Genomic DNA, 16,319 nt, shown 5'->3' on the forward strand with positions numbered 1-16,319 from the left:
AGCGGCTTCCTATCGCTTTCCAAGCCAGTTGCTTCGTATTAACCGCTTTGAAAACCACTCGCCAAGCCGCTCTGCAGGTGGAGCATGCGATTAAGAGAGATGCCTGGTTGTGTTAGCAAAAATGGCCGCCGTTGTCGGATTTGAAATGATACTCCAACCCATGAAACGTTCAGAGGCATACCCATTATGTACACTCATAAATAATCTATTCATGTCTGTCTGTGTCAAAAAAGTTACACAACATACACGTGTCTCTTAATTACATAATGTTTGAACGTCAGTTGCAGCCTGACTACACGTACGTCTATTAACTATGTACTATTGGAACGTACCTTTTGAACCTTTAGACCCTTTGGACTGATCAGACCCCTTTGGACCCTTAATACTCATCAGACCCATAAGGACCATTTTAAGACCCTTTCAGACACCTTTGACCCTTTAGACCCATTTAGATCCCCCTCCCCAACTACTTTTGTAACATACCCTTTACACTTTAAACCCTTTGATCCTTCAGAACATTTATCCCTTTCAGACCCTTTAGAACACTTACATCCAGTCGATCCTTACATTCCTAAAAGACCTGGGCCACCATAGTCGGATTCAAAACGATACATCCCTTTAACTCTGGAGACCCTAACTATGATTGGAACATACCCTTTAGACCTTTGTAGATCCTTTGTACCCTTTGAACCACTTTAAACACACACCACACAAACATCAAAGTAGTCTTCTTGCTATATACAGACGATCTACAAACATGTAACTCCCACCCCCCCCCCCCAAAAAAAAATCCTCCCACAAAATGCACAATGGTAGGGTCCATAAATAAGTTTGGCAGGGGGATCCTCCTTCTGACTTCCCATTTCTTTATCTTTCTTTCCCTCTTCCTCATACCCTGCAGCCGCTGCTAACATAATAAATCCGTTTTGGGAAGTTGTCACAAAAGGATCCAGTCGAACTGGAAATGAAGGCCCGGACAGCATTTGCTCGAGTACCATGATAGCATGGTTTCCATGGAGACTGTAATGTTGTTAACCAGTGCCAAGCGCTCCGTTCCATTGGAGTGCTTGCTTGAGCACTTTGAATCAAGCAAGGCACTTGGCAAGTGATAGCAAGCAGCTTGCTAACGGAACACACCCCTGGTCTTCTTGGACCAGCATAAAAATACTTTGACACCTCTAGTTACACTGTTTGCCATCTTAAGACTTGGGTTGCTATCTGGGGAACACATTCAATACAATAACAGAATTGGCCAGGTAGTTTGGGTTGTTCATGTGAACGGCCTTCTTCAAATACGAAGGGCAATCAACAGACAAACGTACGTACATAAATACGCTTGGGTGTCATCGGACATTTTGGACTTCAGAATGTAATGCAATGCATCCCACCTCATGATGCACTCACCCAAACCAGACAACTAGCTCACCTGTATGTACTTGAAAGCACCACAAAGAATTTCCAGATTGGATGTGCGTCCCACGTGTAGTGTTGGCACCTCTTTCTTGAGCATCTCAAAAGCTTCTTTGAGTTGTGCACGTCTGCAAAGCCACAACACACAACTTTTATCTCTTTGTACCTCGTCAACGCTCATGGAAGAGTTTCTTAAACAAATACATGGAAGAACTAGAACGGGCACTCAGTAGAGCGCATACCTTTGCCAACGCTACATTTTGCGCCCCCCCCAGAAACCGTTGATTGTGAGGGTATTTAATCCCATACCACATCTGCCATCTCATATGTGTTATGATGGCTTAAAAACATTAAATTTCCTGCTGTTTGACACTGATTCACGTACATTGTACAATTTCTGTATTAACTACCTGACCTTTTTGGGTGTTGGTGTCAAGTCAATCTGATGACAACTGGTCACATTATAAGAAATTATTTTCTGGCATTTTAGGGGCATTTAGCACACACGAGTTTCTGTTTTTCTAAATAAGTTATTTATTGTGAACAAACAAACATTCATTTTCAGAAAGTATGACATCTGAAAGTACTAATTCAGCTGTGTGTATTATATGTAGAGCGTATGACATTAGCTAGTTGCACGATAGGGGGTTGAAGTACTATCGATAAATAGAACTATAAGTTGTGAAATATGCCTCTCCTGGTGCCAAAGTCCCATTGGTTTGCATGGAGAGAACTATGTTTTTGCCTGCTAATCCGTTTTTATTACCTGCATCCTTACAACTGTAAAATGTGCATATCTTTTATTTTTTAATATCTTCAAATTGCACCAGCAGCCGAAAGCATCATGGCACATAAGAATGACACATTTGAAGCACACATCAGGTGATCGTGCTTTTTTAAGAATGGTTGACATCAGCTAGTTGTGGTTGCGCAATCCAAAAGTAATACGTCAGCTGGCTCCTAATTTATAAAAAGGAACATTTTTTGTTTAGTTTGCGTACGTGCCACGAAGGTAATGCACATTTTGTAAGTTCAGTGACACCCCCCCCCCCCCCAATGCTTTAAACTCACCAATAAAGTCACTGTCAAATATTACACATCACAGGATAGGGAATTGAATTCTAAACATTTTGAATCTACTTACATGCAAATTGTATAAGAATTGACCGCGTTATGATAATAAAGGTCGTTGACCCCCCTGACCTTTGACCCAAACCGCTAACAAAGGTAATGACATCATTGTGTCATATTGTATATCACAAGATTGGGCATTGAATTCACAACATTTTGGCATTGGTTGCATGCAAATTGGATAAAAATCGACCACACTATGGCAAAATGACGATTTTGACCATTTCATGACCTCGACCTTGACCTTTGTACTCTAATTTTGTAATTGGTATTAGAGTGTGGGGAACAAAACAGTCAACATTTTCGTGTTGGTTTCATGCAAATCGGATAAGAATTGACCGTGTTATGACTAAAACTGCACATTTTGCAATGTCGTGACCCCCCCTGACCTTTGACTCCCAACCGCTAATAAGGGTTATTACGTCATTGTGTCATGTCACATATCACAAGATGGGGCATTGAATTCTGAACATTTTGGCATTAGTTGCATGCAAATTGGATACAAATTGACCGCGCTATGGTAAAAAGACGATTTTGACCTTTTCATGACCTTCACCTTGACCTTTGACCCGATCGCTCCCAAAATCTAATCAAATGGTCCTCGGATAATAACCAATCATCCCACCAAATTTGCTGCGATTCTGTTCAATACTTTTGGAGTTATGCGAATAACAAACAAACAAACACACATATTCACAAATAAATAAATAAATACACAGCGATCAAAACATAACCTTCGCAACAAAGTTTGCGAAGGTAAAGATAGCGTTGATCTGCATTACAGGGTGTTTATAAACATTTGCTGGTAAAATAAAGACTACTTGTTAAAAATATCGAATGATCATAAATATATATATATATATATATATATATATATATATATATATATATATATATTTATATATATCGCATATCGTATCATGTGATGCAACATCACCAGCACACGGACTGCTCTGCATCTTCCCGCTGGGTGTAACATATTTTGTGAATGAAAATTTTTCCTCGTGGAAGAGTGGGGTAATGGACTGACACGGGGGTGGTGGGAAAACAACAGGACACAAGATGGTGGATGAACAAATGGGTAAATGGAGAAAGGAGAGGTTGCTCAAGGGAAAGGGGTTCATGGGGATAAAGATTGTGGGTACTGATGGATGGAAGATGACATGAGGATGTACTGCCTTCTTGAACCCCTCAAAGGGAGTGTATGACTGAATTGACAAAGGCAGGTGATTCCTCAAAGACTCTACAGGACTTGTTTTGTGTGGTGTATTTTGTGTGGCATTTGTGTACTGGTGTGTTACGTAATTAATAAGAGACATAATTAGAACTGACACTATATAACTGCTGGCAGTGATGATCGGGTACCAAGACATCCCGCTTTGATCAGACACCTGATCCTGACCCATGACATTTATTATTATTATTATTATTATTCTTCAATTGAATTCAGAATGGGATCAAAATAAATTAAATTCAGATCAAATAGAAGACCAAATAGGTAAAGTACTGCATTGGAGTAATCATAAGGAACCCCAACAAGCAAAAGGCAAAGATGAATTCATCAGGAGGAACCTGGATAGGATTCACATTTCAGCTGTTACTCATCAACCCTCAAACCCATCGAGGAACAGCCAAGTGAACCTTATTCAAAAAAACAAATAAATAAATAAATAAATAATTTTAAACATTTCTAAACCCAGATCAAACAAATCAAATAATATGGCTGCCAGACCATGTGTCCGATCAAGTTGAAATTTTAATCACGTATTCTCATCATTACTTGATCACAATTCTGAAGTTTCGGGTCGTTTGATTTAGCAGTTCCAGAGAAAACATTCTTTAATATTTTTATTAAATCCAATATGAATGTCAAACCATGCGACATCAATTATTCCTGAACAACCTTGTACACGCACACATGCCTAAGGGAACATTTATGTGGTTTCTCCTCGATCTGTCCAGCAGTTCTGGAGAAGATTTTTTGTAGGTTTTCGGGTAAATCCAACATGGCTGCCAAACTATGTGACCAATGACATCATATGTGTGAACCTTTTGTTCCTCATGGAAAGGCACTTATATGTGTAAAGTTTCGCCTCGATCTGTTCAGCCAGTGCAGAGAAGAAGATTTTTGAAGGTATATTTTTAAAAACAATATGGTTGCCGAATCACATGACCCATGACGTCATTAAATTTTTTTTCTGTGGACCATTTTATCCCGAAGTGACCCTCAAAATTTTTCATACTGATGGGATGTGGCGTTCTACGTGTGCAATTATGACGTCATAACGAGGGTACCTATGACATCATTTAAAAAAAAATCATACTCATTCCCCATGAGGAGCAGCTGTTATGTGCCAAATTTCAATTTTTTCCTTGGTGCGGTTTCAGAGATATCGAGGTCCAAAGCTTTTCCAATATGGCTGTCACACCACGTGACCTATGACGTCATAATTATCATTAAAACATTCTACATGAGTCATCGCACCTATGGTGACAATTTTGTCTCAATCTGACAAGCAGTTGCAGAGAAAAACACGAAAGTTATTTGCAGGCAAACAAACGAATTCAAATGCAATGCCCTCTCCTTTGGCAAGGGTAATAACAAAGATGTGGTGGTAATGAAGAAGCCTGGATTTTGGAACATTAATAAGGAGATTACAGGCAGTAACTACAATGGTACTCAGTAGAGCACATACTAGTACCTCCGTCAGGCTGAACAGTTTACGTTTTGTATCCACTGACAGGCTGGATCTGGATTCGGACCTGAACTAAAGTCGAATCAGTTTATTCTTATCACCTTACCAACTCATCCACGAAGTTGTCTCAACTCGTCCATAACTTTTTGAAATATCATGCTACATATCGTTTTTGGCCCCATCTCTTAATGGTGAAGAATTACTTTAAATTTTCTTGTATCCGGATCCAGATCTTCACCAAAATCGAATCAATTGGTCCTCGTCACACAACCAACCTGTCCACCAGGTTTCATCTGAGTATGTCCACAACCTTTTGAGATAACCTGCTCATAGACAAGCAGACATACATACAGACAGACAGGGAGGGGTGAAAACATAACCTTCATCCACCTTCGGTGGCAGAGATAATGAATCTGTCCTGGAGGGGTGGAAGACTGAAAGGGCAGGAGATGAAATACAAGACAGCCGGTATAAAACAGAGGGGTGAAGAACCTGGAATCAATGAGTGAACAGTAGGCCCTATCTATGCCTGTGCTTCTTCTTTATGATCGATGCCAAATATGAGATATTTCGATTGTACGTCATCTATGAGTGACGTATGAAGTGAAGTAGTCCAACAGCTCATAGTAGAGACAGCAGTATTCCAATGAAATTTTTGTCAATATTTTTGGTCTTGTCCTACGAGTTATTCTTCCACTAACTACATGCAAGATTTCAACCACAACTTTACCACCAGGTGACCAACACGAATATGCAAATAAATTGTGTCCCCAGTTAGCGAGTTGTTGTGGGGTCATCTTTGTCTGTACAATTTATTGATCTTGTTGTTGACGAACCGAAACACTACTTTATTTATCCTTGTATTATTTTTATTTCGGGAGTAATTTCAGGGCTCCCCTTCCAATAAATAACTTGCCGTGCCATAGCTTTGAAAAACTACTTTGTGGTGCACATTGCAACAATCAATCTTCCTCTATTCCCACGTTCTTGTGGGGATTGCCAGGGAGAGGTTTGTGGTCAAAGTCTTTCACCAACCAGCTGGCCAGGCTTGACATTCAACCAAGTAATTAGGGCATGAATTTGGCCATGGTGCCGGCGTTAACTTGCCTACTCTTCAACGCAGGACACCGTGGTATCTTTAACATCCACCAGCACCAACGAATGCTGGCAGACGTGACACTCAGTTCAACGTCCATCTGAGGGACAGCACATACATTGACAAAACACCCTACCTGTAAAACACCAGGATGACAGTTTATGGCTTGGTCGGGATTCAAACACAGGCTTGACAGCTTATAGGCGAGTGTGCATACCACTAGGTCATATAGCCAGCCCTATATTGCACCAATCAATATATCATGGAAATAACATTTCACTTCCCATGGGGGAAGAAAATAATACTAATAAAATTGTAAAAATTAATAAAAACAATCACTGCAGTTAACTCAAGCCCATGAAGCCTGGTGTAGGCTTACTGGTTCAGGTGGCAACTTGGGATCCTAGGGTCCTGAGTTCAAGCCCCGTTGGTCGCTGAATTAATATACACCAGGAGGTTGACTCAGCCTGTCATCCTTCCGAGGTCGGCAAAATGAGTACCAGTGTACTGGTAAGGGGGACACTGCATCAGTGGCATAGCTGCGTCCCAACCAATGATGCAACCAGCAGCCACAGGCTGCACTCGATAGAGAGAGACTCAAGCCCATTCTGACATGGATGTTCCTCCATGAATGACCCCAAACAAGATATCTGACAAGACTGCACCCCAACAAGACAGGAACACCTCATGTTTGCAAAGAGCACCCTGCAGGCCTGGTTCTTGCGTTAACGTGAACTAATAAGAAGTCAAACCCGCCCCACCATGATGTTCTCATCCCAGCTGTTGTCTCTTGTTCAGCTGCGGCCTTGCCTGAAGCAACGGAACGGATCGACGTGGAGCAGGGTTCCCATCAGGCCATTACACAATCCTACTCCCTCCACACCTCGAGTCCAATAAGCTTTCATCAAACACAGATACAGATCAAAAAAATAATGGCCATTCTGTTTTTAATCCACTTATTAGAATCCCATTTTGGACCGACTCGTTTTTAAATTATGGTTTCGGGTTTTTTATCCCCCGCCGCGTGGCGGAAGGGGGATATTGTTGTCACCCGGGTCATCCGTCCGTCCGTCCGTCCGTCCGGCTGGGCGTCAACATTTATAGCTGTGAGTGTGATAACTCATAAACTGTTTGCCATATCGATTTGAAATTTGGGTCACACATGTACCACCTGGAAAGGAAGAACCCTATTGATTTTGGGCGTGGCCGGATCCAAGACGGCCGACTGGGGCGGCCATCTTGAAAAAAGTTTCATTGGCGGGGGATTTCCCCATCTCTGATGGGTATATTTAAATATTTGACGGAAGCGATAGTTCCCAATTACGATTCTTCTTTTTCTGTGTGGCAGCTTGGCTGCCAGGAAGCTAGCATTTTATTGTGGCACGGCTGTGCCACTGATGCTGTGCCCCTATACCAGAACACTGGGTACTCATTTTAACACCAACCTCAGAAAGATGACAAGACGAGTCAACCTCACCTGGTGTTAATTAGGCAGCAAGGAGGCTCGAACTCAGGACCCAAAGATCCAAAACCAGCCACCACTGAACCACTGAGCCAACACCAGGTTTAGTAAGCTAACCACCGTGGGGAGAAAAGAGAAGCTGACGTTTCAGATGGTCACCCCCTTTTACTTCAATGAAAGGTTCATGGCCGAAACGTCCATGGTGGACAGCACACTTCGATCGACATTGCCAATTTAATTCATCGCTTTACCTGTCCTCCACAAGAAAGATGAGTTTCCCATCAATTCCCAATTCGTCTGTCTTCAGCGTCATGCATATTCAATTGTTGTGAAACTTCACTTCCCTCGGGGTTCACAAACAATGACACAACGCAGGTGAAGTTTTAGCCAATCAGGAGACAGGCAGTGACCAAAGTAACTGAACATTAACAATCTCTGTGATCCATGGCTCATGTTGGGAGCTCGTATGTAGATCACTCGCAGGACAAAGACAACTGTAAATATGAGTGTACTCTTAAGAAACTGCCAAAGAAAAATGAAGATGGTGCAAATGGACGGAAAGAAAAGGGACAAGAAAGACAGGTTTTTGAGATGGGGCTCACACTGTACACGTGGGTCGAGGAGCCCACACCCTATCGAGAAAGTATGACATCATTTACTTCTCCATACGCATGTACATGTAAAGTTTAGGCACTGACTTCGTCCCTCCCAAATGAAAACTCTTTCTTGTCCAAGTTATCACCACTCATTCTTATATCATTCCATTTGTACATTGTAAATATCAGCTCCATGGAAGCTCATTCAAATCGGGCTCGGGATAAGGTGCCTTGTAAGGACGTACATAAACAAACGGAAGCGAAGTAACAATATGCACACATGGACTTCAACTTCCTCGGATCAACTATTTATATTAACCGTTTCAACAGACCGTCGGACAAGGTGCAGGAGAATTATAACCTTTGGTCTTTCTTCTCTTATATGGAATTTAAACACTTTGAAAATGGAATGAGCTTTATGCTGCTGCTGCTGCTGCTGCTGCTGCTGCTGCTGCACTTTAAACAGACATTATTATTCCCACCTTTTTGGGGGTCGGTTGGAGAACGTTTTTGGTCCAGGTCTTTCACAAACTGGTTGCTCAGGCCTGGCGTTTGACTGAAGAGGTTTTGGGCAGGAATTTGCAATGGCTGCTGGTTGCACGATTGCTGGGAGCATGGCTGTGCCACTGATGCAGTGCCCTCTGTAGGTTAGAGTAGGAATTTGGAACTTGGCTAGGGTGCAGGCGATAACTTGCCTACTCTTTGTGAGTGACACCGTGGGATCTTTAACATCCATCAATGACGAGTGCTCATGGGGGACGGGTCCTCAGACTCAACGTCCACCTGAGGGCTGGCAGACACCTTGATGTATTGCCTTACCTACAATTTTTAGAGCTGGACGACAGCTTATAGCTTACTAGGTGAAAATTCGAACACGGGTTAAATGGTTCAAAGACGAATGCACATACCTCGTAGATATCCTCCCAATCTACTCACTGTCTATACACTGCAGTTAAAAATCAAACAAACATCGCGACTATCCGAAAAGAAAGCCAGTTAAAAAGGTAAATAAGAAAAATACCGCAGATAAAACTAACAAGCTCAAATGAGCTAAGATCCTCATCCTCTTAATGATGACGTCATAAGAACGAATATGACGTCATTGTGATGTATCAGGTTTGCGATAAATTATCTGTGCTAATGCCCGGCTTGATTCCCGCAAACAAAATTCAAACAGCTTGCCTAGTTTCGGAGATAATGGTATAGGCGATTTCCATTAGCGGCGATATTATGACGTCAACTTTTTTTCTAGGAAGAATTTCCAAAACCGGAGAGGTTACTGCCTGCGCGTGGGCTTTCTGCGTATACACGGCAAGTTTCACGAAGATCCGATGAAAACTCTGGGTTGTGAAACAAAAAGTCAAAAAATAGGAATGACGTCATAAAAATTGATATGACGTCATAGTGATGTATCATATGTGCGGTAATTCATCTCTGCTAATGCCCTGTTCGATTCCCACAAACAGAATTCAAAAAGCTTGCCTAGTTTCGGAGATAATTTTTTAGGCGATTTCCATTAGCGGAGATATTTTGACGTCATAACTTTTTTTCAAGGAGGAATTTTCAAAATCGGAGATGGTTACTGTCTGTGCAGGGTATTTTTACATATATATATATATATATATATATATATATATATATATATATATACATATACATACATATATATATACATATACATATATACATATATATATATACATATATACATATATACATATATATATATATATATATATATATATATATATATATATATATATATATATATATATACACCAAGTTTCAGGAAGTTTCGATGAAAACTGTAGGCTGTGAAACAAAAAAGTCCACAAGAAGAACATGAAGAACAACAATGTAAGACTTAGAGATCCTCCACGAGGATCTAAAAATGCTCATACATCTCACGATTGTCTTGCAATCCAAGCATAATGCTTGAAAGCCAGGTGCACTTGGAGAGGATTTCAGAAGACTTATAAACTCCACCACTGAGCCAATTCACAACCTCATTGAACACCCTTTTCCCATTCATTACCTTCGCATTCTGCGAAAGGTTATGTATTGGTCGCTGTGTATTTATTTATTTGTGAATATGTGTGTGTGTTTGTTTGTTATTCGCATAACTCAGAAAGTATGAAACCAAATCGCTTGAAATTTGGTGGGATGATGGGTTATTATCCAAGGAACATTTGATTAGATTTTGGGAGCGATCGGGTCAAAGGTCAAGGTCATGGAAAGGTCAAATTCGTATTTTTACCATAGCGTGGTCAATTTTGATCTAATTGGCATGCAACCGATGCCAAAATGTTCAGAATTCATTGCCCAATCTTATAATGGGCGACATGACACAATTACATCATTACCCTTGCTAGCGGTTGGGGGTCAAAGGTCAGTGGGGTCACGACCTTTCAAAATAGGCAGTTTTTGTCATAACACGGTCAAATCAAAACCGATTTGCATGAAACCAACACCAAAATGTTCACTGTTCTGTTCCCCCCACTCTCATGCCAAGAACAAAAAAGTAGCGGAGGCGAAGGTATGCGCTCTACCTAGTGCCCATTCTAGTTTTATAATAAGCTCTGGATGATATAGGGGAGCTATCCCCACCACCGTCCATGCCGTCCCTCATTTACTTCACATACTTACGGGATAGTTCTGTAGCCTATCCTTGGTTCCTGGATAGTAACCTGGATAGTTACTGGATAGTTCTGTAGCCTATCCTTGGTTACTGGATCGTAACTGGATAGCCTATCCTATTTACTTCACGGGATAGTTCTGTAGCCTATCCTTGGTTTAACAAAATTTTCAGATCCTTTTTTGTTTCCTTTTCTGTGGAGAACCCTGGGTTTTCCGAGAACAATAACAGCACGTTAATGGGAATAGGGTGTAGAAATTGTGAAGACTAGCAGAATCCACCCTATGGGCTTGTTCCAAGCATGGAACACGTTATTCTGGCACATACATTTATTTGGGTGGTGTATAGGCAACTGACAGCTCTGTTTAGGAAACAAAAAAACAAAAAAAACATAACCCGGGTTACGTGAATGAAAAACATACCAACCACTTCTAATTCAAAACACCTCACTGCACTGGAAAACGTGGGGACACGAATACTGTATTATAAATGGTGGGCAGATTTGCAATACCCTCCCCCACCTGAAATGGCGCTACACGATACACATTTGCAGAGAATTTCTGTCCCTCACCTCACCTCACCCCCCTCCCCACCCCTCCCTCAAGACCACCGGCAAAGACAAAAAGACCTCAATACATTAATTGGGGTCATGCTGATCCTCTGTCGCAAGTCTGGATGTAATTGGCCCACAGCTGTAGGAGGAGTCACCCAACAAACAAGCCCACAAAGACACACAAACACTGGTCCGTGAAGTATAGTGAGGATGATAAATACAATTCATACTCTCACCATTGATTAGGTGGATTGAATAACAGTTGGAATCTTCGTTCGTATACAGCACAAAGTTGTGGGATAGCATCATTGGCTGAGGCACTGGCTGTGCCGCTGATGCAATGCCCTCTGCTGGTTAGGGCAGGAATTTGTAATTTGGCCATGGTGCTGGCGATGGCTCGCCTACCCTTCACGAAGGATACCATGGGATATTTAACGTCCAACAACATGCTGGCAGATACGACTCCCGTTTAACGCCCATCTGAGGGACAGCACACACATTGATGATGGTTTTGTAGCTGGGTCGGGATTCAAACCCAGGCTATAAGGCTTCGAGGCGAGTGTGTGTACCTCTCAGCCACAGTTGGAATAAACATTCACTCGTGAAATTCAGCTTCAAGTTCACAATAAAATCTTCTCCACAAGGAATCGTGATATGAAACAAACGATATTAAACATCAAGAAAACTAAATAACTTGCAAAAAGTCTGTAATAAAAAAAATCCAAGTCCTCAGAGCCAAACTCCTCAGGGAAGATGTTGAATATCCATGAGTAAAAGAACACTTTTGGTGAGCACAAGTATAGTGAAAAATTAAAGTGATAAATAAGAATCCACAAGTAGGTCATTCATGCAAGAGACATCCTGGGAAAGTGATACTTCACTGGGTACAACTCAAATTTAGTGGAAACTAGAATTGAGCTCCTAGCAAGTCTTTCTGCAACTCGGCCAAAGAGTGGAAAAAAAACACCCAGAAAGAAAAACTATTATTAGTGGGTAAAAACGGTAAAACAGTCACACAGCAATTGGAATAAATACCTAGGATACGCCTGAAGACTCCATAGAGAGTGGTGACCGAGGATGCGCCTGATAAAGGATATAACTAAATAAGGCCATTAGTTATCTTCAAAAGGGGTGTTTTAATTGACCCAAGCACCCAATTTTCAGTCATGCACTTCCTTGGAGTTTTCTTGGTATGCATGCAAAGTTTCAGGCTGCTAAGTTTCATGGTTTTGGAGTTATGGAGGAAACACACTGACACACACACATTTATTAGTATAGATTTATCTAGAGGTAAGCAGTTTTGTCAAACGTGCACCAAGGCAGTGAGCATCCATTATCGAGGAACATAGGGTAAGAGTGCTGTGTAAAACCTCCTGTAACAGGCGAGGCTAGGTGGAGGACTTGGACACAAAGGCACACGACAAAGCACTTCGCACTTTTCATGGAAACGATCACAGACAGTTTGGCCAGCACACTGTAAGCCATGATGGTGAAGTTGGCTGTAGAGCCTTCAGTGAGGGTGAAACTATTTTTCAAAGGGCATTCCCACAGGACAGTGCAAGCCAGAGTATGGTGCTGCCCACAGGCAGCGGGAATCCAACGACAGGACCCACCGCCCACAAAGATTGTCCTTGAGGTTGTGAGGACCGTGACCACGCATGCACACAATTAGAGTTAGGCTTTGGACATGCAGAGAACATAATCAATCTCTTTGGATCTCTCCATCTATTGACCAGACAAAGACTGCTTTGGAGAGACGGAGATGCCACCTCACAACAATCCCTCGCCTCCGGCCATTCTAAATCTGAGCCCACCTGAGCCGCATTTCACCCTGTACGCTGCTGTTACATGGATTGGAGGGGGGGCAGAAGAATCTATGGATAAGATGTGTTCAGAATAATATGGACCACGTGATCAAGTAAGATAGCAAAATTCTCGTGCCTTGTTCAATTCCTCAACTGCGATTCCCTTTCTTCTCGTATGAGCCTGGAATTTTGGTGTACTTGTACACAAGTTCGGGTTTTCGTATCTTATCTTCCCCATTTGTCTGTCCTCGTGTGCCAGATTTGTTTGAGTATTTGTCCCGGAGGTAGTGAGGGCGAATTATCGCATGGGAAAAACTCCTGTATTTTACGGAAATCCATATTTTTGTAACGACCCATATGGAGGTTTCCGTATGTTCGTCATCAAAAGGCATGCCTCGATTATAGGGAATGGAGTTGCTATTCTGATATGCTAATTCGATTTTTAACCCATATCATCCGGATGGGGTGAAATGCCAACACAATAATGCATCATGACAACGATTATGTGAATTACTCCCATGGTAGTTTTTATTATGAGCTATTTTTGTTGAAGTAAGCCAGGTACAAAAGCTTACAAGCTCGTTACCGTGATTTGATGTCTGCCAGGCAGGAGACGGTGTGTGTAATTCGGTGTTGTTGCGTATCCGCCTTTCCTCGCTGGCAGATTTGTCTGCACTGGTTATCATGTTGGAATGACATTTATATTCGTTTACATCATGAGTGTTTGTTAACATTTTATTTTCTTACATTAATGGTGTGGTGTTAATTTGTGATTGGAATGAAATTAGAGAGATTAAGTTTAAAGAAGACAGAGGAAATTATAAAAAGGGGTGGGTAAAAGGAAAAGGCAGGGTTTCTCGTATCAGAATGTAAGGCTGTGACATTCATCCATCTCTCGTGGGCAATTTATAATTGCTGGAGAAGTCTGCTTGAGTTATCACCAAGACGTACATGGTGTGCGAGAGACTGCAAGACAGCTAGAGTGCGTGCGGGATTGGAGTGAGAGTGAATGTGGAAAAGCTGCATGGTGTGCAAGAGAGAAAGGGAGAAAGAAGACTGGAGTGGACCATGTACATGAGTGGTGTGAAATCCACGGAATGTCCCGTGTGCGGAGATGATTGTGGTGGGAAGTCCTACGGTGTGGAAGTAGGCGTGGAAAAACTCATGAAGCGGTCAACATGCGAGTGATGTCTGCGGGGATCACCCAATACAAATGGTGGGTGTCAGACACGAGATTTCCTATGATAGATCCCTGAACGCCAGTTCAATCATTGGAATCCATCGGCAGGCGCCAGGTGCGCTGCCGAGCGCCTCTGTGGAGGGGGGCTCATGTGTCTAAGAGACTGAGTATGGTGCTCACTTGGAGCACGATTGTGTAACTGTCCCGACATTCGGGGACAAAAGAGCACTCGGCTTAGGGGGTTGGCATTGTGAGGGTCACATGGGGACACCGAAGCACGAGCCAAAGAGAGGGCGAGGATAAATTTTATGGATCTAGAGATAGTCGGGACTTAAATTTAAGTGGGGGACATGGAACATGTAATAGGGAAATAGAGAGGTATCGGGGGATAGTTAAAAGGGACCATGCTTACAAAGGGGATGACGAGGAGCACGAGTTAGTTGGGAGAAATTAGTTGGTTAGATGATGCAAAGTGTGTGTGAATGGAGTTGGTTTTGTTGTTGTGTGGTTGTTGAGTTATGAGTGAGGGGCAGAACAACAGCCTGGTATGAGTGATAATTGAGTGCATGGTGTGAATGTCTGAATGGGGGGAGTGGATCCTACCCAAGGAAACCCAGGGCTAGTTTAATGTTAGATCGAGGGATAACGTAAATATTCAAATGGACGTCATTCTGCGGTTGGTGCTGATTGTACCATGTAATATCTATGCAGGGTGTGGCTCAAAAATGTGTCCTCACCTCAGGTGTTGGTAAGCTCGTTGGCCAGGTAAGGCTGAAGGTAGGCCCAGTGGGACAGTTTAGTGTTTCGTGTGTAGTGGGCACAGGCGCCCATGGGGAGGGGCCTGGCGCACCAGTGTAGTGTTCAATGAGCATGGGTGGTTGAGCAGCGGGACATGTGGCGCCAAAATGCTATATACGAGGGGGGAGTGCCAGTGAAGGCATCCCCCAGGTTAGAGTCAGGAACAGGTAAGCTTAGAGGCAGCTCCAGTGTAAAGGAGGTGTCACAGGTGAGAGTACAGGTGGGCAAGTCGGCCAGTGGAGCCACAATTCCCAGCCACGAAGTGTGAGGGCACAGGAGGGAAATTTGTTGGGCATGGCCCAAATTTGTAAGAGCACAAATGCGTGGGTGACAGGAATTGGGGTTTTTAGACTCCCGTAGTTTAATGAAGGCCTATTGGCAGGGGGTTACCTCAGGAACAGTTTAAATGTGTAAGAATGTTCACGTAGTTAGGATTGATGTAGAACCGTTAGCACCATCAACAGCTATTTTTTTTCTTTTTTTTATACCTTGTCGAGGCTCGTATGAGAGCGAACACACAATGCACATCAAGGGGGGCATGAGACAGGAGGGGGGGAGTGGGAAGGACAAAACAGTGGGAACAGAGACATTAGAAGATCTGTGGGAGAGGGATGGGATGGGGAACAGGGGAATAGAAGATGGACATTACAGGGACCTTCAGGAAGGAAAGCAGGGAATTTGAAGGAGGTGGGCTTGGGTGGATTATCGAGGGTAGAAAAGATCGAGGATTTGGATGAGGGATAAGAGGTGGTGGTGAACAGCTGTTTTGAAGGCCTGGAGGGAAGAATGGGAATGAATAGAGTGAGGGAGTTTATTCCAAAGGTGGGAAAAAAAAGAGGAATGAAAGAGTGAAGGTGAGCAGTGATTCATGATTTTGGTAGTTTTACCAGAAGGGGGTTGTTGTTGGACCTTGAGCACCCCACAGAAATGTAGTGGGGACAAATTGCAGATTGAGCA

General features: G+C 42.6%; 1 protein-coding gene across 1 annotated transcript in view; it reads right to left on the reverse strand.

Annotated features, from left to right (window-relative positions):
• LOC147010743 (uncharacterized) overlaps nucleotides 1–16,319 on the reverse strand; it is a 61,519-nt gene that overhangs the window by 24,844 nt on the left and 20,356 nt on the right. The window contains exon 4 of the mRNA XM_085859303.1: nucleotides 1,427–1,538. Within this exon, the coding sequence (XP_085715429.1) occupies nucleotides 1,427–1,538 (112 nt within the window). The remainder of the gene's footprint in view (nucleotides 1–1,426; nucleotides 1,539–16,319) is intronic.

Source organism: Eptatretus burgeri, chromosome 16 (genome assembly GCF_056783735.1).
Source record: "Eptatretus burgeri isolate ZD-2024b chromosome 16, Ebu_testis_v1, whole genome shotgun sequence".
NCBI lineage: Eukaryota > Metazoa > Chordata > Myxini > Myxiniformes > Myxinidae > Eptatretus > Eptatretus burgeri.